This window comes from Pteropus medius, unplaced genomic scaffold (genome assembly GCF_902729225.1).
Source record: "Pteropus medius unplaced genomic scaffold, Ma_sr-lr_union100, whole genome shotgun sequence".
Taxonomy (NCBI): Eukaryota; Metazoa; Chordata; class Mammalia; order Chiroptera; family Pteropodidae; genus Pteropus; species Pteropus medius.
The window spans coordinates 2,857,187-2,883,059 of NW_024350927.1; the positions used below are offsets into that span (position 1 = coordinate 2,857,187).

General features: G+C 52.9%; 1 protein-coding gene and 1 long non-coding RNA gene across 3 annotated transcripts in view; both read right to left on the bottom strand.

Moving 5' to 3' along the window:
* LOC120585789 (kazrin) overlaps positions 1-16,393 on the bottom strand; it is a 102,060-nt gene extending 85,667 nt beyond the window's left edge. For both annotated transcript variants that reach the window (XM_039842159.1, XM_039842158.1), the window contains exon 1: positions 15,942-16,393. In XM_039842159.1, the coding sequence (XP_039698093.1) occupies positions 15,942-16,149 (208 nt within the window). In that variant the 5' untranslated portion in view covers positions 16,150-16,393. The remainder of the gene's footprint in view (positions 1-15,941) is intronic.
* Positions 16,394-20,309: 3,916 nt separating this feature from the next.
* On the bottom strand, positions 20,310-24,881 carry LOC120585796 (uncharacterized). The gene is made up of 2 exons (XR_005648520.1): positions 24,731-24,881; positions 20,310-21,281 (listed from the first exon to the last, which is right to left on the bottom strand). It is a non-coding gene; the product is annotated as an uncharacterized LOC120585796 (long non-coding RNA).
* Positions 24,882-25,873: the final 992 nt, after the last annotated feature.

Sequence of the window (25,873 nt, forward strand, 5' to 3'; positions counted from 1 at the left end):
CTTGTACAGAACAGCGTCCTTCCGGGTCTTTCTGATCACCTCCTTGCAAGAGTCACGTATCATATGCCCCAGCACTGAGCAGAGCCCTGACCCAGAAGCTGAGACCAAGCGGTGCCCGTTGAGCTGAATTCAGCCCAGGCCACAAACTCAGGGCAAAGGGTGTCTTAGATCAGGCCACAGCCCCCTCTGGGACTGCACTCTCCTGGCCACAGGTGCTTTCGAGACCAAACACGCTTTTCCCTGAAGCCTCTCTCTTCTATCATCCCCCCACCCCCACCCCACACACAACCAGGAGAAAATGACACCAACAGAAGAATAGCAGGTTCTGAGTTGAGCTGCTACAGCATCGACTTGTCCAGCTTGAATTAAGGAACGGGAATGGTTCAGAGCAGGCCAAAGGCTTTCTGTTGGTCTATATATTTTATTTTCCTCAATTGGCCTCCTCTTGCCCTACTCTCCAGAGCTGAACTTCTAGATCTTTCCTTTCTCTTCTCCCCACTCCACAAACTTCAAACCTGGAACATAGGGCCTTAGGCTCAGCCCTCTTTTCTGACACATCCGAAATACTACGGATCACTCGCAGCTGCTTGAGGGAGAAGGAGAATAGCTATGAAAACAGGTACATGTTACAGGGGCATAGAGGACCGGCGGGCGGGTGATTTGAAACAAAACACACCCCCACACACAGTTGGTAGATGCTTAAAAACAGCTTCCGTGGTTGGGCAAAGCAGCAGAAAATGAGCCAACTAAAGATGTGTCCTAACCAGGAGCAGGTGTTCGCTTTGCAACAAGAAAAGGCCCTGTGTCCTGTGGGCTTGCTGCCATGTCCCTCTGGAACTGCTGGCTGACCACCAGCCAGGCCAGTGAGGTCACTGCATCTCCAGCGGTAGATGGCACATAGCTGTAGACATTCCAGGAATCAAAAAATGAGAAGAACAAAAAAATAATGCAAGTTCGGGTTATTCTTCAGCTACGAGGAGCTGGACAACGCAGGTCAAACCCACGAGGCCAGAGGACAAGGGAATAGCAGGTGAGCAGACATAACGGACTTCAGCGAAGACCACAGGCAGGGCCAAAGGGTTTTCAAAGCTCCTCCAGTAATCATGAAGATTAGGCCAGGGTAAGCCTGCTGCCCAGGAAATCATTCCTGCTCCTGATCTCTGAAGAGAACAATAAGTTTCCTAAATTATCATTTTCTCTGCATGTACACCTGCAAAAAGCTAATTCGGGGGAAGTGGGTGGGGGGTGGAATCTAGACCCCTAACCAAGGATGGCCAGCCCTGGAAGGTAGGCGGCTGACTCAAGTTAAACATTTCCAGCCAGAGAAATTCAATGTCCTTTTCCGACTGGTCGGCATGTAATGCATTGTTTTTCCCCCACCTCCTCTTTCTGAAATCTCTTGGTTGCATGCAAATGTTTTCAGGACCCTCTTGCCAAGAGGCGAGTGCTGTTTATTTGGCCATGGATGCTGCTTATGGACTCGAAAGAAGTATCTGAGCTTGTCAGTGAACGTCTTTGGGTTCCTTTTGGCCTAAGAGCTGTCAGCACAGGGGTGGGTGGTGCAGGGCGGGCTGCAGAAAAGGGGAATGGGATCCTAATTCCACAGCCCTAGCCTGGCCCAGGAGTTTCCAGCTCCTTCTCTCCCTGCCTGCTCCCCAGGGGCAGGCTCCTGATGAATCCTCTTTGAGGAAAGACACCTGGAGAGACAAAGCTGGGTTTGTGTGCACCACTGTCGCTGACTTCTCATCGCAGAGGAGTTGTTAAGTCCAGGAAGCAGATTTAGTGTGTGAGATCCTCAAATGGTACGACACAGGCCAACAGGTGGACACTACAGTGAGATCGATTTTTGGCTCAATATAAACGTGAGTGAATACTTAAAACAATCAAAATGTGTAGGGATTACCAGGGAGGAAGTGAGTTCCAATTCCTGAAGATATTCATGCTCGGGAGGAACATCTGTACTGGACAGTATGAGTCAATTTGTCCCAAATTCACTAAGTTTACTACTTTCCCACAGTCCTTGGAAAGCGGCAGCTCCATCCATACTCCAGGTACCCTGCCCACCCTTACAGATGCAGCTGATTGGATCAGGATGGTCACCTGATCCAGGTCTACCAAACCATTGGTTAGGCAATGACCAATCAGAGTCTCTCTCCCAAGCATTTAGGAGATTGAAAAGTTATATGCAAGGCCAGGGTGCCACTGGCAGAGGAGGCAGCTAGGGAGAATCCTTGCACAGAAACAGGATGAAGGTGCCCAGGCTCCCAGCATCTGTGTCCACACCCCATATGGTTGGCCTTGGACTTTTTGAGGTTGACTGCTGTGTCCTTAAAACCAGCCCTCCTTCGACTGGAGCCTTCCTGGCTAGGAACGCTGCAACGGGAGGCAGGACCCTCCCTGGGGGACGGCCAGGCTGAACAAAGGGTCAGCCCATGCCACAGAACCAGGCATTCTGAGGCTGTGAAGGCGATCAAGCCCTAAGACTTCCCCAAGGGCACACGCTCCCTCTGACTCCAGGGTTCATGCATAGCCTGTGTCTACCACATGGTACTCAGCACACTCTCTGGATCCTAACCATTAGCCACAAAGAACAAAGCTCAGTCAAGGCCAAGACTCAACACCCCAAGAGGCAGAAAACTGCCTGGTGGACACATACCCTCAAGCACACCCTGCTCACCTCACAGGTAGGCACTTCCTGTACTGCCAATGCCAATGCGGACCTAGTGCTTAATACACATCATTTTATTATATGCAATCTGTTTACGATGCCTTATTGACAAAGCAGCAGTTCCACTAATTAAGCACCTACTGTATACCACTCCCTGCTGGGTGGGTTCAGTCATTTCCGTTTTACAGGATGAGGAATCTGAGGCTTAGGGAGATTAAGCAGCATGGCCGACAGCCCTGGTGTGGGCTTCCCTTGCCTCATATGTCTGACATTCTGCTGCCAGACACCTGTCTGATAGGATGGCAGAGCCCTAGCAGATGCCCCTCAAAACTTCTCCCCAATAAGACCTGGCCCCAAGGACTTTATCTGCTACTGATCATTAACCTGGATTTTTCCAACTTGGGCATCTCTCTGGTGAGCCTCTTACCACTCCAGCACCCTGTTCATGTAAAACTCATACAAGTGATGTCTACTGAGCACCATGCTAAGCACTGTGCATAGATCATCTCATTTAATCTCCACAAAACCCCTACTACATAGGGACAGCATCCCAACTTACAGATGAAGAAACTGCAGCTCAAAAGGACTAAGTAGCTTAGAACAATCTGCACGCCTAGCTCTATGGCCCTGAATACCTGCTACATAGTCTCCCATGTCCCCACAATCAGAGTCCTGGGTTCGGGTACTTGTCTCAGTGTAGCTGCTCATGAGCCTGATACCAAGTGAAATGGGGAGGCAGACCTATGCCTGAAGCAACCCCAGGTACAGAGGCAAGCCGACTGTGCCTCGTTGCTAAATTCTTACCTTTTGGGGCTGCACATTCCCTGCCCTACTGGGAGAAGGCAGCATCTGCTGGGTGTGGGTCCAGGGCATCTCCAGGGAATCAACCAGTGATTTCCAGGGTGATGGCCAAGCTCCAGATGCAGCCGGAAAATCTGACTCCTGATGGGAAGGTTGAGAGAAGCCAGATGCCGTCTGGAGTGACCAAAGCACCAGCTGCTGCCGCTGACCTCGGGGCGCCTAGCAATTATCAGGGATGCAGCAAGAGGCTGGCGATGGGTACACCACAGGATGCTTTTAGGCTGGCCCACATGGGAGCAGGCACACTGGGGTGGGGGTGCTCAAATCAACCCCGCCTGAGCCCCATACTCAGGAAGCCAATAAGCAGATCCAGGGGTCTTCCTACAAGACACCTGGAACAGGTGTGAAAAAAGAAGCATTAACAGAGAGATGGGAAAGAGAGAAAGGAAGGCTCCTAATTACTTATGACCAGGAGACTGTGAAGGACCTGGGAGGTGGCAACTGTTTAGCTGGTCCTTGAATAAAGAGAAGGAAGGGAAAGGCGAGCAAGAATGAACAATTAATAGAAAACTGAGCTCCTCCACAGGGATCTGGAACAGGACCTGGCCCATACACAGTAGGTGCTCAAAAAAATCTACAAAATATCATTACCTGACAGGGTTGACATCTGAGGTTTGCCTTTGAACCCTATAGCACCTAGCCAGGGGCACTAACTCACACTTGCTGAAAGAGTCCAGCATCACATTCTGTCGGGAACAGCTCCTGCGTCTGTGTCCTAGCTTTGGTTCCTTTGGGAAATAGCCTACTTTCAGCCTGTGGGGGCTCACAACCCCAACCTTTTCCAGGGAAGGGCACATGACCTGGGCCTGGCCAATGAATGCAACCCATGCTATTGGATCAAATGACTGGCTCAGAGCTGTCACATGATTAAAGTTAAGCCAATGAGAGTCAGTTCTGGGATTTCTGCTGTAAATGCTGAGAATAAAGGACTCTCTACACTGGAATCCTAGAAAGGTAAATGTTGCTTATACTTATTAGGAGTCATTTGCCACCAGAAAGGATAAAGCACAAGCAGATGAAAGGGGAGTTGAGGGAGGACATTATTTCAGCCCCTGGATGCAGCTCTGCCTGAAGCTGGCCCTACCTCTGATCATTTCAGTTACAGGGAGCTATTCATTTCTCTTTTCATGAGTCGGTTCCAGTGTGCTTCTAACATCTGCAATTCAAATAGTCCTGTAACTATATGACTGTCTGGGTCGGAGGTAGGAAAGTGGTAAGTGCAAACAATACAAAGTTTAGTTTTTCCATTAATAAACAGTCATTGAGCACTAAACACAGACCTCTCTGAACCTCAGATGCCACCCCGAGGGATGGTGACCATACCTTCCTACCTCACGGTGAGCGCTGAACGCTTCTATGACCTCTGTTATCTTTAATATGTTAAGGCCAAGACCAGGAGAAAACCTACAGCCCTGGGAGAGAACCTGCTGTCAGGGACACCTGTGCAGAACTCACCCACACCCGAGCCTCTGGCTGGAACTGGCAGAGCTACCCTAAGACCCTCCCACTGTACGAGGGCCCAGCCCAGGGAGCAGCCGTGAGGAGCTCCCCACCAGGGCTGGGACCTGTACAGAGGGATGTGCCTGATGCCTTTGGGACATGGTCCCTTTGTTATTTATCCCTCATTTTAGACTCTGCCAAGCCACAAGTGGCGCTGCAGAGCTGACTGTGGAGGGGACAGGAGAGTGGCAACTGTGGGCTCCAGCTGGGCCCTAGCTGGACACTTTGGTTGAATCTTGCCTCTTTCACTTCCTGGCTTTGTGGCCTTTATGGTCTGGAGCAAATTCCTTAACTGACCTGTGCCTAGATTACTTCATCTCTAAAGCAGGGTAATTAAGGTACCGCATATATTTGGGTTGTTAATGAAGGCAACCCTGCAAAGCGGGGGTCCTTAGATCCGGTTCCCCGGCATGATTTTCACCTGAGTGCACACGAGTGACATCGGACCTTAGAGGGACTATTTAAGGAGATGTGGGGGACAGAGGAGAAGCAAGAGTCCCTTTATATGCACAGCTACTTGGAACGCTGGTTCGTCCACCTGGCAAACAGCAAGTCTCTGAAACGGACCCAGCGAATAGGAGGCGGATCAGCACCCCAGAAAGCAAGCTCATTGCCAGTGGACGGGACCCACAAGTCAGCCCAGGAAGCAGGAAGGCGAGCTGGCTTGGGGACAGCGAGAGGGCAGGGCTCTGCCCCAGGGGTCATCGGGGCTGGCTGCAGACGGAGGCCCAGTCACCTTGGAGAGGTGGTCACACAGGTGAAGTTCCTGGTGTTACCCCAAGAGCCCAGCATAAAGAGAGGGAGGAGTAGCAGCTGGTCATTTCAAACACTCCTGTGGCTGCTCAAACGCACTGTCGAAGCCTCTCAAACCCAGTCCCAGCTAGCGACAGTGTCCAGGTAACTAGAATTCTAATTAGCTACAGTGCCCAGCTAATTAGAATTTTAATTTGCTGCAGTGCCCAGCTAACTGGAGTTTTGGCACAGGCCTGAGGACAAAGCAGCAACCACGAAAACGCTCCTTTAACCCAAGGTGCGGGGAAGTGTGCGTGGTCAAGCACAACCGCCGGTGCTAAGGTGCTAGGGTTCTGAGCTCGGCCCCGGAAACTGGAGAAGCCAGCACCACAGAGGAAGTCGTCCCGGCTCCATCCGCCCTGCTAGCTGGGGTGGAGCAGCAGAAGGGCATTCTGGGAAATTCTCAATGACAAGGGAAACACAAAAAGAGCTTCTGGGGTCTCACTCTCTGAAAATATCCTTGACTTTAAGCACTATGAGGGGAGGGAGGGCTGTGTTTTGACAGTACCTCTGACACTTCGGAAGGATTCTGGTCCAGGCAAGCGTATGACAGTGATGCGGAGTAAATGAACAAAGGATTTGAGGCGCTCTACCACGCTCGAAGATGCCGGAGACCAAATCGCAAACTGTCCACTTGTCATACCGAGATGCAGTGACCAGGTGACGCGAAGGACAAGGGCAGGTGTGAAAATCCAATGACTTCGCTATCTTACATCGTCAGACCTGGCGGCCAGAGGCGACGGGACCTACTCAGTGAGGTAGCCGACCGCAGTGCATCAGCCGCCAGCCTAAGCGGGACCGCTACGGGCCAAAGCAGGGTGGACGCAGTCCTGGCTAGGCAGCTTTCTTCTCCCTCACCAGCCCTAAACTTCTAGAACTTAGAGCATCCTGCTTGGAGGAGCGCCTCATTTCCTCCCCCACCCCCAGATGTCATGCTTCCTCGAGAAGGTTTCGCCATCAACGTCAACCTCTGTGCCCCTCTCTGCTCCTCAGTAACCGGGTGTCTGGTGGGCTGGGAGAAGCTGTCAGGCTCAGGTGGCTCCCTCTCATAAGCTCCTCCTTTAAACCTGCTGGCGAGGTGTGTGCGTTTTTGCATTTTCGGCATGTTTTCACTCAGGCCTGTGGCTGTATGGCCTGAGAATGGAGGACGAGAGAGTCCCCAGGGCAGCTCCGAAGTCACACTCTGCACCTGTCCTACCCCTGCCTCTATCTTTGGGCAGATTCCAAATCCTAACAGGGAACGAGCGTCTATTTACTGACCCCTCAGGACCGCAATAATCACTGGTGGGACTGCAAGTGTCTCTGGGTGCTGCCCTGCCTGCCTGGTGAAGCCAACAGATTATCCAGACAGGATTTCTCCTGAAGTCCTGAGTGGGAGGGACGTGTACACGCCCTCTGGGCCCTGCCCCGGAAGAGGTTACCAGTCGAGGAGGGATGCCCAGGGGAACTCGAGAAATGCCCACGCAGGACGTGGTCTCGGCTGCACTGTGCTCCAGATAACACAGTGGCCTCACAGGGACTAAGCACCAAGGAGAGATAATGAACAAGGGTTTTGCAGAACGGTTGGGGCCCAGGTCAGGGCAGAACTTGGACTTCGCACAAGCTAGACAGATAATACTGGTAAGGAGGAGAAGGCGAGGGGTGGGAATGAGCTGGCTGGGACACAGGACAGTGAGGAGACCCCGAGCCCCTCAACAGGAGTCAGAAGAAGGGTCGTTGATCATTCATGGTTCCCAGTACCTAACCCAGACCATAGCAGGCACTCAACACCTGCCAGGCGGATGAACCAGGAGCTTTGTCGGATCTGGGCAGCGGTTGATGGAGGACATCTTCCTGATCCAAGTTAAGGGATCAGGAGAGGGAAAGCCCTCCAGAAGGTAAGCGCCAGGAAGGCAGGGCTGGTGTGGCTCAGCTGGTCAGCGCTGGCACCCAGCGAGTCATTAAGCGAACAAATGGGCAGATGGGATTTAAAAAAGACGTGCCCAGCAGGACTCTGAGTGGTGGGTCAGGTTGACCATTGAAGCCCAAGAGATATGGATGAGCTAGGAGTCAGAGCAGGGCCAGTCGCTGGTCAGTGAAGTTAGAAGGGGTCCAGGGCCAGGTAGGTGACACCTTAGCTGCTAGGAGGTTGGAAGTGGAGTGCCTTTCATAAGGCCAGAACAGCTGAGTATGGCTGACACAGTGGAATGCACTAGGGGATACTGACAGGGTGACCAACTGTCTTGGTTTGCCCAGGACTGAGGGGTTTCGCAGGATGTCAGACTTTCAGTGCTAAAACCAGGAAAGCTGTGGACAAACCAGGACGAGTTGGACACCTGAGGCACAGGTCTGCCCTCAGCAGCATCCCAGAGGGAACAAGATCACCGATGGTACCAACCACATCCGTAAGATGTGTGCAAAGCACTTTCCAACCCATGGGCTCACATAAAGCATCCACAAATCTGTGAGCTAGGTGGGGCTGGCACCATGGACCTCGATTCATGCAAACAGGGAAACTGAGGTTCGGAGGTGAGTGACCTGCCCAAGGAAAGGGATTAAGCAGCACAGCCAGGTCTGGTGCTCTGACCTCCACCTCCCCTGCCTTCCGTACACACCGGGAAGATAGGGGGTAGACAAGTGCTGTCTGTTGAGCACAGCTGTGGGCTGTGCTCACTTCTTCCGGGCTGATGGACGCCAGGGCAAGCAGCAGAGGCCCAGTCCCCAAGAGAGGGCTTGGGGACCCCGGGGAAATGGAGCCATCTGGTCCTCTGCTCTTCTGAGATTTTGGCACGGGGTGAGCAGACGGCCACCACCTGGGATGCTGGATGAGAGGGTGGGGGCAGGGGTGCTGCTGGCCACTGCTCTGTTCGCTTCTTCTATAACATCCCTATTATGGCCACCCCTGGGGTCAGGCCAGGATCCCCAAAGACTCTTGTGAAAGGCACATGATCAGCTCACAACACACCCAGCAGTCCCTGGGCATGAAAGGGTCTTAGCAGCTGGTAAGAGAACAGACCAAGATACAGGAAGAGGGGAGGGGGGGAGGGAGAAGACGTAAAAGATTTGGGGAAAAAAACTAACTAGAAGTTGCTTCCTAGAACAGTCTTTCTCAGTGACTGGTTTCAAGCTGTAGCTCTACTGTATCACCTTGGGGAAGAAGCTCGTTAAGACACAGACTAAAGGGCCCGCCCCCAGTTTCTGATTCTGTAGGTCTGGGGCGGGCTGAGAATGTGCATCGCTAACAAGTTCCCAGTGAGGCTGATGCTACCGGCGGGGGTGCTGGTGCCAAGTCTAAAGAATTTGGATGCATCCTGGGTCAGGGTGTGGTCTCCTCTGCCCCCTCAGCATCCAGCCCAGGCTCCTTTGAGGAAGAAGGAATGTTGGTTGAATGAAAGGCAAGGGAATGCTGGTGGTGGCCTGGGGCGCAGAGTGGGCATCTGAGCAAAAACAAAGCTGCACTCAGGGCTCTTCCTCACCACTGCACATCTTGTGAGCGCACAAGACAGAGATGCACGTGCCTCTTCCTAACAGATTCTGAGCGCTTGCTTCCCTAGGAAAGGGGTGGGGGCAGAGATTGGATTAGAGCAGGCCACAGTGGGATTTAACTAGGATGTCCGTACACCTACTGTCTACTTCGGCACACCTCGGGGAGGGAAAAGGATGCTGCTGAGGATGATGTCAGGACGCAGGGGGTGAACCACAGCGCATGGCCTCCCTCGTTTCTTACTCTAAAATCAACCTAATCTCAGAAAGGTAAACGGCTGACATTCTCAAAGTCTGGTCCGTGGAACCTCTGTATCAAAACTCCCCCAGGGCACCTGATAGAAATACAGATTCCCACGCCCCCCTGCTAGACCTACGGAATCAGAATTGAGAGGTGAAGCTTGAGCATCTGCATACTGGCAAGCACCCCAGACCACTGTGATCCCCAAAGTGTGAGGCCCCCTCCAGTGGGTCAGAGGGAGTGAGAGAAGACGGTGAAGAGAGAAAACTTGCTGCTTGGCCGAGACGCCCGTGTGCTTCAGTTTTCACACTGACCCTGGAAACCACCGCGCAGCACAGCAGTTTGGTTCCTTCCTCGCCCTAGGCCTCAGCTTCCTCCCCGCGTAGCGGGCGTGAGCTGACCCCATCCGGGCTAAGGTTTGCCTCTCCGGACTCTGCCTTTTAGGTTCCCAAATGGCCAGGGTCGGACCTCCCGTCAGAGGCCAGCTGGCCTCTTTGACCCTGGGGGAGAAGGCTGGGACTGGAAGCCAGCGTACCAGAGATGCCAGGGAGAGTGTCCCATGACTCCCAGCGTCACGGCCTCGGCCCGGTGTCCAGGTGGCCCTTGGGGAATCATTAGCCGATGACAGGCACTGCAGTGAGAAGCCATGGTCCTGGGGCGGGCAGCAGGGCAGCCTGGAAGGACTGCCTCCTGCAACCTGTGTAACCTCGTAAGCCTGCCCCATGTCGCCTGCGAGATGGGGAAAATGCGGGTATCTCACAGGGGTCAGGTCAGATCGACAGGATCGCAAGTGACGAAGCACTCGGCCCCTGCTGGCCCTCCGTCGATGATTCTTCATCACTGTTAGGATCTCACCAAATGGAAATATCCTTCCCTGCCTGGGCACGGAGGACTTCGACGTTAGCAGAGCACTGGCGAGGTGAGGGGATAAAGCACCCAGGAGCCAGCAGCTGACGTTTCCACTCTTCCCCAAGCCCCCAGGGACAGCTTTCTGAAGCTTCTGTGCAATTAAAGGCACTGAACACACTCGATGCCTGTGATACAGTTACAGCCCAAACTATTTGGGAGCCTGGGCCAGCCTGCAAATCCGGGCAGCAACAAAAGCCGAGGCCGTTGGCACCTGCAGACCAGCCGCCAGGTGGTGGGCGGTCCCCGAAACAGTCCACAAAGCCTGGCACGAGAACCGAGGGGGACTCGGCTCCCCATCTCCTCAGCCCAGGCCTAGCGTCACCCAGTCCCAGGCCAGGGCTCCAAGCGGACTCACCTACCTGTCATACCCGTCTGGCCCTTGATTTCTTCCAAATTTGGGGCTGCTGGGGCACCTGTTGGGCTAACGCCATTTGGCGAGGGCTCTGAGGAATTGCCACAAGCAGCGTCTTCTAACTGGCCTCTCTTGAAGGCATCCAAGCAGCAGACAAGAGAAAAGCTGAAGTCCCCACCTTCACGGCGGCTGCCACAAGGAGCACAGAGCGGGTGGCCCTTGTACGCAGGAGGCCAACCTGACTTTTCTCCACCCTGACAGGCACTCATCTGACACGCTCAATACGAAATGCATTTATGGGGAGTAAGTTCATAAAAAAAAATAAATAACTACACATACTGGCATGGACCTTGTAACCATGGCTCACCACCCTCTCTGGAGTGTTTATAACCCTAGTGACTCACCACAAACACGGGATCCCCACGGCGATTGCTTTTGCCAGATTTAATGATATGTCGGGTGTGTTTATCTGCTAAAAATCTGTGTACACGCCAATATACCTGATTTTCCACTTTTGTCAACTGGCCATGTTATGGCTGAGAGAGGCTAATCTCAGGATCACGTCTGCTATTCTCCTTCGGCCATGCACTCAGTGGTTCTTGAGATGATTAAAAGGGAACTAAATTCCTCCTTTTCCAGAATGGCTGGAGGGTCCTAGCAAATCATCCAGTTAACTCAACTGGAATATTACTAAGAACATAAAGAGTGCATACTGACGTTTATGGAAATTTCCTGATGACTCAGAATACCAAATAAATAGCTAGCAGTCCTACACAATCACCTGTCTCATCAAATCCCAATATTTTAAACTTCAAAAATTTAAAAATTTTACACACACACACATTCGAGTCAAGTATACTCGGGATAAATGGGAAGAAATGGGAATTCCTCCCCCCACTCCCCGCCCCGCCCCGACGTGGCAGAGGCAGCACCAGGCTCCATGGGGCTGAAGAATGCTACGGGTTCCTGTTCAACAGCTCCGAGGTGGATAATATAATCCTATTTTATAGACAGGCGAACTGAGGCCAGGGATGTTAAACACCTTGCTTGGGAACACACAGCTAGTGAGCAGCAGACCCGGTGAATTCTAACCAGGGTGTCTGAGTGCAAAGCTGGTGCTCTGTGCCCACTACGGTGTGCCGCCCGCCCTGGCAGAAGGAAGGCTCAGCGCATCTCACACAGGGAAGAGGGTGCTGGGCCACAGAAGACCTCCTGCGGGAAACTAATCTGAATTTTTTTCAAGAGCAGTGACTTTTACCCCGGATCGTCCAGGGCAGCCAAGCCCCCGTCATCATTTCCCACCTAAGGAAGCTCACAGTAAACTCCGAGGTCCTAGGGGTGGGATTTCTAAGAGCATCCCAATTCCAAGTGGAGATCTAATCGCACCTCTAACCCAGCAGAAATCCTTTTCAGAAGGGATAAGGCAAAGCTGAACTCACAGCCGAAACTGCTACGGGCACAAAGATAAGCAAATGCTTGAGTTGCTTAAAACAAGGAATGTCAAAGAGAGGACAAACCTTATTTTTAAAGATAAAAATTTAAAGGAAAAACAGACCAGAAACTTAAGGTAGGTATTCAGACCAGTGCGAGGGCTTTCCACACTGTGGTGAGGTCTGCAAGTCCTTCCTGTCTGTGACACCTGCGATCCACGTGATCTTGGGCAAGTTATTAAATTTCTCTGAGCGCTAGTTCCTTAGGGCTGGGATTAGCAATCACACCTTCCCCTGGGGTTGCTGGTGGACAGATAAAACAAAGCTTGGCTTTGGCTAGCTCCATGTCTGGCCCTCGGGAGGGCCAGCACTGGGAGCTAACACACGGAAAAACAGGGGCCTGGCCCCCTCCACCTTGCCCTTTAAGTGGGGGGAGGGGAAGAGGAGATAAGAACTCTGAAGGACTAATAAAAAAGTTAGAGGGTCAAAGCTGTGTGTTAAGCTGGGGGTTACGAGAAGAGCCCAATGAGGCAGTGGCATCTGAACTGGGCCTGGAAGTCCGGGCGGGCTTCAGATGTAGACAGATAAAGTGCCCAGTGACTTGGTTCCTTTAGCTGTTCACCAACACCCTAGAGACTCAGCGCCCAGGCACCTTGCTTCATTCTCCAGCTCACGCTCTCTCTGGCCACCTACCTAAATACTGCATAGCACCCGCTTCCGTCACGTGAACTCTTCACCTGGCCTTATTTTTCTGCATGGCACTTACCATCCCCTGACATATCCTGTGTGTACCTGCCCACTAGAAATCTCCTCTCACAGAATATGAGCTCCATGGAAACAAGGGCTGTGGTTGTCTCGTTCGCTGCTGTATCCCTGGCAGCTATAACACTGCCTGGCAGGGGGAGATGCTCAAGAAATAGAACTGAATGGACGGACAACCAAGGATGGAACGATTCACATTCTTAGCCCAAGAACCCTCGGGGAGCATCTGGTTCACTTTGCTGGGGCCCTGGAATGATATCCCCCTCAGAGGGAGTTATTCCCATAGCACCAGGAGGGAAACCGAGTCACTAAGTTTCTTGGCAGAACCAGATAAAGATGGAACAGGCATCTAATTTCTACATCTCCTGCTCTGGTCCCTAGTCTGTGCACAAATTATGGTAACCTCCCCTGGAAGTGGTCCCACCCCAGAGACCAGAGCTGTCACCAGCACAGGGACCTGTCACCCTGCCGATCTCAGGACACCCCCCATGAGCGATATCGACATGTCTGGGACTCCATCCTGCCAAACAAGCATCCTCTGTCCTTTTCCCCTTCCCCACACTCTGTCATCCAACAGGATACTTAGCTCCTTACTTAGAGCATCACATTCAGCTGGGAACCAAGGTGCCCGGGATCCTGGGGCAAGTCCCCTGACCGCCTGGCTGGAATGTTGATTTCAACAGTGAGTATGGTTCGCGGTTCTAAGCCAGGCGAGCTCCCATTTCTCTCCTCGAGGAAATCCCCTTGTAACAGCCAGTGGCTTGAGAACCCATGTCCATGACAGGCTGTCCTCAATGCCCGGACGCCACGGAAGTTCTCAGAAACTGCATTTGGTCTTTAAGAACCAGAGTTCAGAAGGTGAAGGGGTGATGGAGTAGAGAGAACTCAAAACTTTCCAGTTTAGCTGCTGGTTTGATCCTGCTTCAGGCAAGTAAGCTTGCTGCCTGGAAGAGGCATTAGGGTGTCTGTAAATTGGGAAAGATCTGCACTGCCTCTGCCCTAAGGGGAGACCGGAATAACAACCTCCCCCAGACCTCAGACAGGTGTTCTCAGCTACACCATGTCATTAGGATATTGTTATTATCAACACATACATGGAATCTATATAGACACAAAGTAAATAGATGTATCTCCACCTAGCCATCTTCTACATGTTTACATAATAACAACCTCCACCCTCACAACAGTCAGCCTTGGGTCACTCAAGTATTCTACAGACAAAAGCCATCTTGACACAGTTCAGGAAGGTGGTGATGGAGCAGACAGCATCACATCCTAATGGGAAACTGAGTCAATGGGGGTGCTAACAGGTATCCCACAAGTGGGGCAGCAACCTAAAATTCATTAAGCATCGACTATGAACTAGGCAAGGTGCTTTGCAGACACCAGCTTCTGAATGATCCAAAGATTAGTTGACACTATTATCTCCATAAACTGAGTCTCAAAAAGATCATACTTGCCCAAGCTCTCTCATTTGCTTATTCGCTGCATCTGTGCTCTGTTTTACACCACGCTGTCTTGGACTCTTAACCGTTCCATGCAGCTGGGGAAGATGTGGGGCTGTCTCCAGCTGGCCCGGCCCCAAGGCCAAGGGTCCAGGGACTCAAGCTCATTCCAGAGCTCAGCGTCGCTCTGCTAGGCACTTGGTGACCCAAGACCTCAGCTACTCCAGGACACCAGCAGTTCAGCTAATCAGAGCCAGCTGGTTGGCAGTCCCAGGTCCTGTGGCTAGAACTGCGACTGGCCAGGATTTCATCTCCTGGGGAGACCAACACAGGCAGCCTGGGAAACGGGGGTCTTGCTGTTGTTTTTTCTTTTTCTCGTAGGAAGAAAAAAAAAAAATTAGGTAAATAAGCCTGGTGCTTCCCAGCTGGTAAGCTTGCTGCCTGGAAGAGGCATTAGGGTGTCAATTGAGAGACAAAATTTAAAATTCCAGCACCAAGATTTAGGGCGGTGGGACTCAGGGCAAGTGATTAACCTTTGGCCTTTTCTGCCCTCACCTTATGGAGATAATGGAGCCTCACTCCCAGGGTTGTGATAAGATTTAAGGACACTACATGTAAATTACTGGAACACAAAAGGTGTTCAAGAACTAATAAATAATCATGTTGTCCTCCCCGCGCCCCAATCCCATTTTTCCTGGGACGAGTATCCAAACTTCACACTGCTAATGACAGACCCTTCTCAGAAGTCCTTTGTCTTCTATCTAAATTTCTTCCTATCATCGTAGAGTCGAGAGTATCCAGGGGTTCCAGTGCCTCGCCCCCATGACCTAACCTGCGCGCGAGGGGAGGGGCGGGGCGGTGTTACGGGCGGACCAACTGAGAAGCGAACAGAATGGAATGGGCGCGCCCACTCGGCATACTTTAACACGGAGACGCTGCTCTCCGCTTGGGGCAGATCAGCCAACGATACGCAGCTAGACCACTGCATTTGTCGCTGCAATTTCTCTTTCTGCATCCGTCGTTCAAGTGTACGAGAAACTCTTCGCTCCCAGCAAATGGGAATCACTACTTTCCTCTCGAAGGGGCGGCGGTAAAGCAGTGCTCTCCTGGCACTTTATGGGGCTACCAGATGGGTTACAGGTGCGGTCCCAAGGGGCCTCGCCAACTTGGAGCGGGGCTGGCCCCTTTCTCACGCTCCCCAGAGCAGGCGCGGGGTCCTGCCCAGAGCTGGGTCTCCAGGAGCCGCGGGACCCTATAGCCCCAGCAAGCGTGGCCTTGACCTCCCTCTGCAGCCCACTCGGGGGTGCTCGGCGGGAAAGCCTCGGCCCCACGCCGAGGAACAAACTCCGCGTCGCGCGCGTCTCCCCCAGCCCCGCGCCCCGCGCTCTGGGCTCGGCGCACGGCGAGAACTTTGCCACCAGCGGCGCCCGGGCCCCAGGCGGGAGCGCCCCCGCGCGCCCAGCCCCGGCGGCTTCCCAGGCCTGCGGCCGCGCCGCCGCCCCTCCCGGCTCGCACATACCCGGCTGGCTGCGGTCGCCATCCTCTCGGACGAAGGGCGCCCCGGCGCGGGGCCGGCTGCCGGGCCCCGCCGCGTCTGCACAGCGCTCGCAGGCTGCGGGTCCCGGGGGGCGCGCCGGCCCGGCCCCCGCCGCGCAGGAAGGCGCCGGCTCGCCCTGCGCCGCCAGCTGGCGGACGCGCTCCCAGGTGCCCGAGTCGGCCGCCCGCATGCCGCGTGCCCGGGGGCTGCTGCCCGAGGCGGTGCGGGGGGCTCCGACCGCGGGCGCCCGTCTCACAGCGCCCTGGGCCACCGCCGCATCGGGGCGCAGCCGAGCTCCGCTCCCGCCTCCCGGCCGGCGGCCCGCGCGCGCCGGACCAAGGCTCTCCGTCCGGCCGGACGCCGGGCAGTCGGCGACTGCTGCACGCGAGGAATTCGGCCGCGGAGCCTCTCACGTGGGGACGACTCTCACTCCGCGGCTCCTCCTCCCGCTCCTTCCGGGCTGCGGAGGCCCCGCCGCGCGCCCCGCCCCGGGCCCGCCCGCGCCCCGCCCCCGCCCCGCCCCCGGCCCCTCCGCGGCGCCCAGGCTCGCCCCAGCGCCTCGCCCCATTGTGTGCCAGGGCCTGACCACTCGGTGCATCCCCAACATGGCTATTCCCGGGGAAACGGAGGGTGAGAAAGATGACCAGTGTCACAGCGGTCGGAACCAACAGGCCGGGACTCAGGTCTTTGAAAAGCCCCAAGTGAGCGCATCAAGAGGGTGGCTGCTTGGCACCCCAGTTAGCTTATCTCCCTCCACTCTTCTGACACCCGTGTGACAGCCTGGCTGAAGAACTGAAGTCCTAGTAACTGGCCGGGAGAGGGCAGAAAGAGTGGGCAGGCAAAGCGGGGAGGGCCACTCACCCGTAGTGTGTGACCAGTCATGCTTTAAGCGAATATACAGCTGAGGACATTCGCTGTACCCACGGAGAACAGACACGGCCCATACCCATGAGGCGGTGGTGAGCTGGTGAGAAGGCCCTGTGTCTCACTTCCTCAAGCCTCAGTTTCCCCATCTATAACATGGGGCAACAGCAATTCCCACCCCACACGTCAGCACCCCTTATGAACTCCCTTCTACAGCAGGTGAGGTGATTCCTAGGGGAGGCCAGGGCCTGGACCTCCCTAGTGGGTAGAGGGCTAGTTACTAGGCCAGCCAAGCCCCTGTAGGAGGTGGTACCTTGGAGGGTCTACACACCTGAACCCACCCACTGGAGTGGGTGCTCCAGGGGCTGGCAGTTTTCACTTGCTGTCAAGTGAGTTTGCACCTCTGAGCCCCCTTTGATCTGGAGATTACGATGCTCTTCAGAAGGGCTAATTACCTCCCTGCAGCCCCAGGAGGCAGGTCTGATTCCCCCACTACCCCTACTGTAGACACAGCAGGCGGAGGCCACACAGCCAGGTAAGGAGTCACACACTCTCCATGCCGTCTCCAGCCTCCCCCTCCAGGCGGCACGCACCCCACTCTTCCCAGGTCGGGCTCAGTAAGCTCTGGCTCCCACTGGCCCAGGCCAGAACTCTGGGAATTTCTAGGTCACTGGCATGTGGCTTTCCAAGACGCTGCGGGAACTGAATTACTTTCCTCACCAGGTCTCTAAAACTTTTCACTTTGTCCCTTTCCTGTCCGTGGGTGAGGAGCCCCACCTGTCAGCAAACTCTGTGGCCTGACCACCATCCCTTATGGTCTTCTAAACTCCTACCCACCCCCCCATCTTCCTCACCCTCCCAATGACTGGGAAACCGGCCCAGCTGTGGAGGTCCACTGGGCTGCCTCGGATTCCCTTCCCCTGTCTAACTGGAACCCTGACTGCCCAGTGGGGGGCTGACCACTATGCCAAATGCTGATGGTGCTCCCAGCTGGGGAAGAAAACTATCCATGGAGTTAAACATCCACTCCACTCTGGGGGAAGGAAACCGACTCCACAGCAAGTGAGAGGAGACGCTGGGAACCCCCCTACCCCCACCCCCCAGTCCCATGCCTTTGCTGGGATAACAGGCAGAACACAATAAATCAAAGATCACTCTGAACCCTGGTGGGTGGGAAGCTGAAACTGCCCTTGCATTCTGGAGACATCTGGTCCAGGAGTCTGTTTCCACGCTTTCGGGGACCCAGCCGGGGACATGAATGACCGAGGTGGGCTATGCAGGGACCGCTGTGGTTCACTTCACAATAGCATCTAGGTTGTGTTCTTTTGACTCAGATTCCCTTTGCATGTTAAACGCGGAGGAATGCCCTTCGCTTCCACAAAGCAACATGCTCTTTGTCATATTTCTTGGTCGACCTCCTGTTTTTTCACTTTTGATAGAGTCATACACTTTCCTTTTAACTCCATGACAAGAAAACAGCAGCACAGGTACGAGTACATAGCATGTCACTTGGATTCTGTGTCAGGGAGATTTCAGGGAGCGGTGGGGACTGTGGCAAACCAGAGGCCACCAGCCCCCGTAGAGGAGGCAGTATAGATTGTCATCATGTAAGAATGCGGCTCTAGCGTTATGGGAGGTTCTATTTTATTTTTTAGAGCTACTAGGAATATGAATTTTTATGAGAAATCTAAGTATGAAATGTTGGCAACTCTTTAAAACCGAAGAAAGAAGAGAAGGAAAAGGAGAGGGAGAAAGAACAATGAAGACAATACATCTAGAAGTTTCTACCTAGTCCATGGGCTGCCACGCACACTGCGACCCTCATGGGTCCCCTCTGCAACCTCTCGGAAGTTCTGCACATGCTTTCTACTTGCATTTCAATGATCCAAGCCGGTTCTCAAGCACACAGCCCTGGTGAATTTCCGCTGCTCTCCTCACTCAGCCAAGTTTGGCCTGGCTGTGTATTGTACCCCCAAACTCAGGACCAGGACATCACAAGGCAGTTGGGCCCACCTTCTCCAGCTTTCTGGGGGTTCTCAGACTGTCCAGGCCTCCCCCTGTCAGCTTCAGGCTCTCGGCCTCTCTGCTCGCAACTCTGCTAGCAGGCAAAACTCTGGCAGCAGCGGCAGCCTGCAGCCTTCCAGAAAATCATCTGCCTTGGGTGGGAGGTATTTCTTCCTTGAGGTATGTTTCTGATTATGAGGATACCCTGGGCCCAGGAGATGTTTGCTGCTCAGTTCTGCAACAGGAGATCCGAAGATCCAAGAAGTGACAACTCATTTTCTGCCCCAAACAGCTTGGCGGGCCCCCCAGGAAGGATAACTTGGAGTGGGTTTTACTGGAGACCCCAAGACCAGGCCAGCTACCGAGCATGCAACCTGCGCACAAGGGCTCTGAGCTTGGGTTAAAGTGCTGCTGTCATTTCCTTGAAATTCTTAATTGTTTTCTTAAGTAGGGGCTTCGCGTGTTCATTTTGCACTGGGATCTGCAAATTATGTAGCTGGTCCTATTCCCAGATGATTTTCCCAGCGTCTCTGGGGGATGCTGGGAATTGATGTTGGAGACAGCTGGGCCTGGGATTTGGCTCACTCTCTCCTTCCCCAAGCCTCTGCAAGACAGCAGGAAGGGAGGATTTGGGGGTGGGGAGAGGCTGCAGGAACCATCCCCATCCAGTAAGGAACAGAGGGGATTCAGGGCAGCGGGGAAATGGGCCGACCAGCCAGAGGGTGGGGAGTCTGCTCTGGTTCTAAGCTCTGAGGCCAGACAATGTCCCCATGACCCTGACCTCAGGCCACCAAAGAAAACACAAAGGAGGCTGGGGACAGGGACACAAGGGGTCAGCGCAATTCCCATTCACCATGCTCCCTCGTTCCTAGGGGAATCTCCTTTAGATTATAGGAGAAAATGACAAGAAATAGTTGGCTTAAGGAACAAAAACCAGAAACATCGCATCACAGGACCCCGCTATATTTGGTATCTGGTTGAATAGTTGAGCCCACCGGAATATTTTTCAGGTATTTTGTTTTTCTTGGTCACGGTTTCAGTATTTGTAGAAGTTTTACTGAGATCTTCCAACCAACATTACTGTACGCTCTCCAAACACCTGGAGCAAAGACAGGGTAGTGACTCTGGATTCCTAGCAATATGAAGTTTTGTGAGCAACACCCTCGTGAACTCCTGGAAACAGTTCCTAGGGGTTCTGGAGACCCCAATGGCAACGCCAGGTCCCCCCTAGCTCGTGTGCGACTGTGGAAGAGGGCCTTTCTGTCCACGCATCTGGGCATCCTCACCAGGAAAAGGAAGATGAAAGGCTGGGTCAGCGGATGTGAGGAGAGCTTTCCCAGCTCTGCCTGCTGTGGTCGAGTCGGTCTTTTTAATCCTTCTCATGGTTGTTGTGTAGGTATGTTTTGTGTGTGTTGCTAGTAGTGACAGCAAGTGTGTTAGTTACGTATTGCTGTGTATCAAATCACCCCCCAAACACTGTGGTTTAAAACAACCAGCATTTATTCATCTCTCAGTGTCTATGGGTCAGGAATCCAGAGTGGCTGATTAGGCTGCGGCCACGGTGTTGGCTGGGGCTGGCGTCAACGCAAGGCTTGAATTGGGGAGGATCGATCGCCAAGTTCACTCATGTGGCTCTCGCAAGATTCAGTTCCTCGTGGGTTGTTGCTCTGAGAACTGCGGCTCCTCGCTGGCTGTTGGCCAGAGGCCATCCTCGGTTCCGTGCCATGGAGCTATAGATCGACTCACAAAGCGGCATCTTGCTTCCTCAGAAGGCTCCAGGGAAGAGCGAGAGAGGGTGTGCACAACATGGAAGCCACTGTCTCTTTGTAACCTAACTTGGAAATGACATCCATCACCATTTCCCAGTTCTGTTCCTCAGAAATGAGTCACTAGGTCACGCCCACACTTGCGGGGGTTGGGGGGGTAGGATTACAAGAAGGTGTGACTACCAGGAGGCAGGGATTACTGAGGGCCACCTTGGAGGCTATCCGCCCCAAGAGGCTGGGGACACATTCTCTGGAGGCAGAGGGACTAGGACTCAAATCCTGGCTCTGACACTTACTAGTGTATAATGCTGGATGAATGATTTCACCCCTGGAAGCCTCAGGCCCTTCATCTATGACATGGAGATGATCACGGCTACTACCTTATAGGGTTGTAGTGGGAGGTTTCAATGACAAGAGGCACCTGTAGAACTCTGAATGGTGGCTGACACAAAGTAAACTCAAAAAATGGGCTTGAAGGACGTTTCTGGAAGAGGCCCAAGTGACAATGCCCATTGCTTCTAAGCCAGATGAACGCTGCCTGCTATCTCCATGGACATCTGCAGCCTTCGATCCATTCCTGGCCACTTCAAAGTTCTTGGAAGCCCTCTGGCAGATCCTGGGATGCCTTTGTGGTGGAGGCCACCAGCGGGGATGGTGCTGATCTTCCCTTGGCCATCTCAGTGGGACCCTGGGGCACAGGTGCAATGGGCAGGATTAGACTGGAGTTTTCCTTCAAACCCACTTATACCTTTGCCCTGGGGAAACAGGATTTTATCCAAGGTCCATCCTGCCATCTGTCCTGGTGAGGCCTTCTTGGCTGGAGACTTTTGTGTGCCTGTCACAGGCTCACTGGTACTCTTCGATGATCTTTCTGGAGCCCAAATGCCCTGACAAAGATCCCAATCCCCTCTGGGGGCTTCCAGAGGACCCACCCTGGAGGTACGGGGCTTAGCCCGGAGCCAAGCATAGAAGCATCTTACACAGAGTGCAGCTGGCCTTGTGCCCTGCCTGTCACACTGTCCTGGGTCCCAAGTTAGATTCTCAGCTGCAACAAAAGGAAAAAAGTCCTTCCTTATTCAGGGCTGCATCTCTCCTACCTCCTCCAAGTCCCTTTTTGGGAAGTTCATGTCGAGCAGGGAGGTTTCTGCAGAAAGTTAAAATGTTGCAGCCTATTCAGAATGAAAACAGTAACATCAAAAATACTATGATTTATAATAATAATACTGGCAAACATTTACAAAGATAGCACTTACTGTATTGATCTCCACATTCATTTAATCCTCCCAACAACCCTAAAAGGTACATGTACTCTTATTATCACCCCATTTTACAGAGGAGGAAACAGTCACAGAAGTCAAGTCATTTACCCAAAGGCACCTGGCCAGTGAGCGATGCAGGCAGGGCTCAAGCTTATGCAGTCTGGCTGCAGAGTCCATGCCAATAACCATGATGCTACCTTGGCAACGGGTGTCACTGACACTCACCTTGCCCCAGGGACTGTTCTTTCTAGCTCATTCAACCCTCCAAACCACCCTATCCCCAAATTCCACATTTGAAAACTGAGGTTTAAGGAGACAAAGAGACTTACCTAAGATAACGTGACTGATACTCGTAGGGTTGGGAGTCTACCCTTAGAAGAGAGGGGTGTCCTCTCGGGAAACCCTTCCCACATCACAGTTACAGAATGGAGTGGCCAACTCTGTTTATATTATTTCCTAAAGATGGGACTCAGGGAACCCTCCGCGGCTGGGCGGGATGGGTCCTCTGCTGCCCCCGATGGCCACTGGTGGTATTTCACCTCCCCCAACTGGAGCTCTTGAACCCTGTGTTGGTGGCTTCTGGGAATGGGACCTCTATGCCCATCATCGCAGTTTTGAGACCCTGTGATTCTATTTCCTATGTATGATTCAAGAGACACGGAGGGCATGGGCTAGTGAATGTCAAAGATAAGAATAACGGTTACTGTTTATTGAGCACTTCCAGCTCCGTGCCAGGCACTCTGCTAGGTAAATGTCATCACTTCATTTACTAACGCGCAGAGGTAGAACCATCATCGTTAAGAGTTATTAGTAATATCGGATGAAGCACTTTACATATATTGCTTATTTTAATTCCTGTACAATCGTTATCCTCACTTTATCAGGGAGGAAATCAAGGAATAGAGAGGTTTAGTAGGATGCCCGACGTCGCATAATAGTATACAGTAGAGCCAGGATTCAGATGCAGGCAGTTCTGTCTCCAGAGCCTATTCTCCTAATTAGTATGCCATTGTTTATTATTATAACAATTATTATAATCATGATTTTGCATTTGAAGAAACTGAGACTTATAGGATCAATTTCTTCAACTGCAAAATCATGATTATAATAATTGTGTGCCTAAGATCATGCAGCTGGAAAGTTTGGACTCAGTACTTCAACCATGTCAATCTTCATTTATTCATTCATTCACTCAACAAATACTGATCGGGCACCAACCATGTGCCAGGCACTGTACTGGGCTTCGGAGGCAAACTGCTGTGCAGCGGAGTCCACCCTGCCATGGGCATCTGCGGTGTGCCAGCAGGTAACACAAAGAGGGCCCGAGGCAGGCCCCCGGGGAATACCGGCAATTTCTGCAAGGAAGGAAGTATTTCCAGCACTCCTCCGTGCCTCTCTGCTGGTCCTGCCCCCTCCCCACCTTCCCGCCAGAACCAGGAAGGACCTTGATTCCTAATAGCTCCCATATCTCTCAGCTCTGTTTCCACTGCCGTTACTGCAGGACGGCTCGTCTAGAGACATGAAACATAAAACTGATCAGACTCGGGAGAGGCTGTTGTGAGGGTCTACAGCTCTACAGCATGGGTTTCTACACTTTTCTTTCTGCAACTGCCCTTTACTTAATAGTAAAGTCGGGCTAGTCAGGCCATGTTCCTGGAGCCTCAGTTTCCCCACCTGTGAAATGGGGGTAAGAATATTTGCTTATCTCCCCAAGGAACAAGGGAGACCATAGGTGGGAAAACCCACATGACTGCAGAGGACCAGACAGACAGACAGACAGGCAGCGGGGCTTTGGGGCCCGTTCGGTAACAGAGCCCCTTGCTCATTTGCTCGTTCGTTTCATTTGGTCTGTCTGCACTTGGCATCTGCTGTGAGTCAACTCCTGTCCTTGGTTCTTTGGAGAGAGGCAGCAGGACCCCAGCATATGTAGGGCGCTGACAGTCCCCCTGGATGTTAAGATGAGGAAGGAGGACAGATATATGCCTGTGATTGTACTCTCCATGCCATAGATACCTTATCGGTGGTAAGCCTCCGCCATTCACCTCCCTAAGGAAACAAAAGGATCCTAAAGACCACACTAGTGAACAGCTTCAAGATTCTTGCACGCAGGGTGAGTGCTGAGGCCCAGAGACGCTGGTTTGGCTTGTCCCTTTAAGGCTTAAAGTGCCCATTTCTCCTAGAGCAACTCAGCTCCCACATCAGCTACAAGCAAGTTGGAACCGTGGGCTATGAACCCTGTGCAAAGGCCTGAGCCTTTCATGTGAAGATCTCTGAGCTACCTGCAAATAGTAATTAGGCATCTCAAAACAGAGGCAGGGTTTAGTCATTCAAAGACAAAGGTGACTTCTCCTTCTGAGAAAAATAAGAGTCCAGAGAGGCTCAGATACTTGCCCTGGGGCACACAGCAAACCAGAAGCCCAGGCAGACTGACTTCACTAAGCCCTAGAGCACTGGTTCTCAAAGCGTGGCCTCTGCACCAGCTGCCTCAGCACCATCCCGGTGCATTTATGAGAAATGCAAATTCTCTGCCCCACCCCCCTACTCCTGAGTCAGAAACTCAGGGGGTGGGTCTGACAGTCTGTTTTAACACCCCTCCAGGTAGCCCTGATGCTGAGGGCCACCTCCGTGCCTAGCGGAAGGGCTGCTAGGTCTTCATGCCCTCCTGCCTGGGAGGAATGAGGCAGTGGAGCGTAGCAAAGTCACTTTCTCAGTGGCCATGGTGTCATAGTTACATAACCACTCCTCCTCCACTCCGATGGCTTTCTGTACCCAGAGTCCAAACTCTGGGGCCCTCCCTTGTCAGGAGGCCTCCTGCTTGGGCTCGAGGAGGCCTGTCTGCACACGCCCACGGCTGCTTTCCTGTAATTACAGACTTTACCTGCCTGCCCGCCGGCCCACCAGAACGGGGCACGTCAGCCAGAGGGACTCGGGCTTCTCCAATTCCAGTGGCAGAGCCCGCAGGGCCTCCATCGGCACCACACAAACAGATGAGGGGGTTCTGTGGCTGCAGCCACTCCCCTCCCCGTGCCCCCCAGCGAAGCAGGAACGGGACTGACTTTGCCCCCAGCTGCCCCGGTGTGGGCAGAGCCTAAGGCGGAAGGCAGACATTTCTGCACTGAGGAAGTAACCAAAGGCCCTGGTGTCCGGGTTCCCAGGGCAGAAGTCTGCAATGGCCCCTAGTCCCAACGGGACTAATTAGAATTTGTTCTAAATTTTTCTTTCCCCAGAACTGTCCTTGAAATATCTTTGTAACTGGATTCAGGAGGCAGATTTGTCAAACAGAGACGTAGGAAGGACTGGCACCTTCGCCCTGAAATTTCTCATTGAAATAAACAAGCAAAAAATATGTTTTGCTAAATGTGAAAGGAGCTCATTCTTGTTTCTAAAGACCTGAACTTTGAACGTGGGTTGTTTCTCTCAAATCAGGGGCCCAGGGGAGGGACACTCAGGGATTCCTGGAATGAAGGACAGCCCCATGAGCTGCCGGGTGGACCTAATCCTGCTCGCCTCCCCTTCCTGGTAAATTCAAGGCAGGGACGGGTCTTAAACTGACGTATGCCTGCAGTACCAGGCACAAGGCAAACGCACGCTCGAATGTGTGGATAGACGGAAAGGTCCCAAGTTCTGGCCCAGGGCTTCGCAGCTGCCCTGTGTTAAATGTAACCAGCCCCTTCTCGTTTCTCCTAAGAAAAGTGTCCCATGTCTTAATAACAAGAGCTACTATTTACTGTGGGTGCCAGGCTATGAGGGCGCCCTGGTGGCGTCATCTCATTTAATCAGTCGGCTGCCCGGGGCGAGAGGGGCGCTGTTTTTATACCCATTTTAAGCAGAGTAAACAGGGTAAAAGAAGGAGCAGAGGCTGCAAATGGGGGGCCCTGGAACCGAGTGTGGTTTGTGACTGTGTTTTCTTTTCCTAGCTCTCCAATGACAAACGTTTAAAAAACTAGCTGCCAACATTTTAAAATAAGGATAATTTATACCAAGAAATGCAGATATTTTATTTTGGAAAAATCAGGAGGTC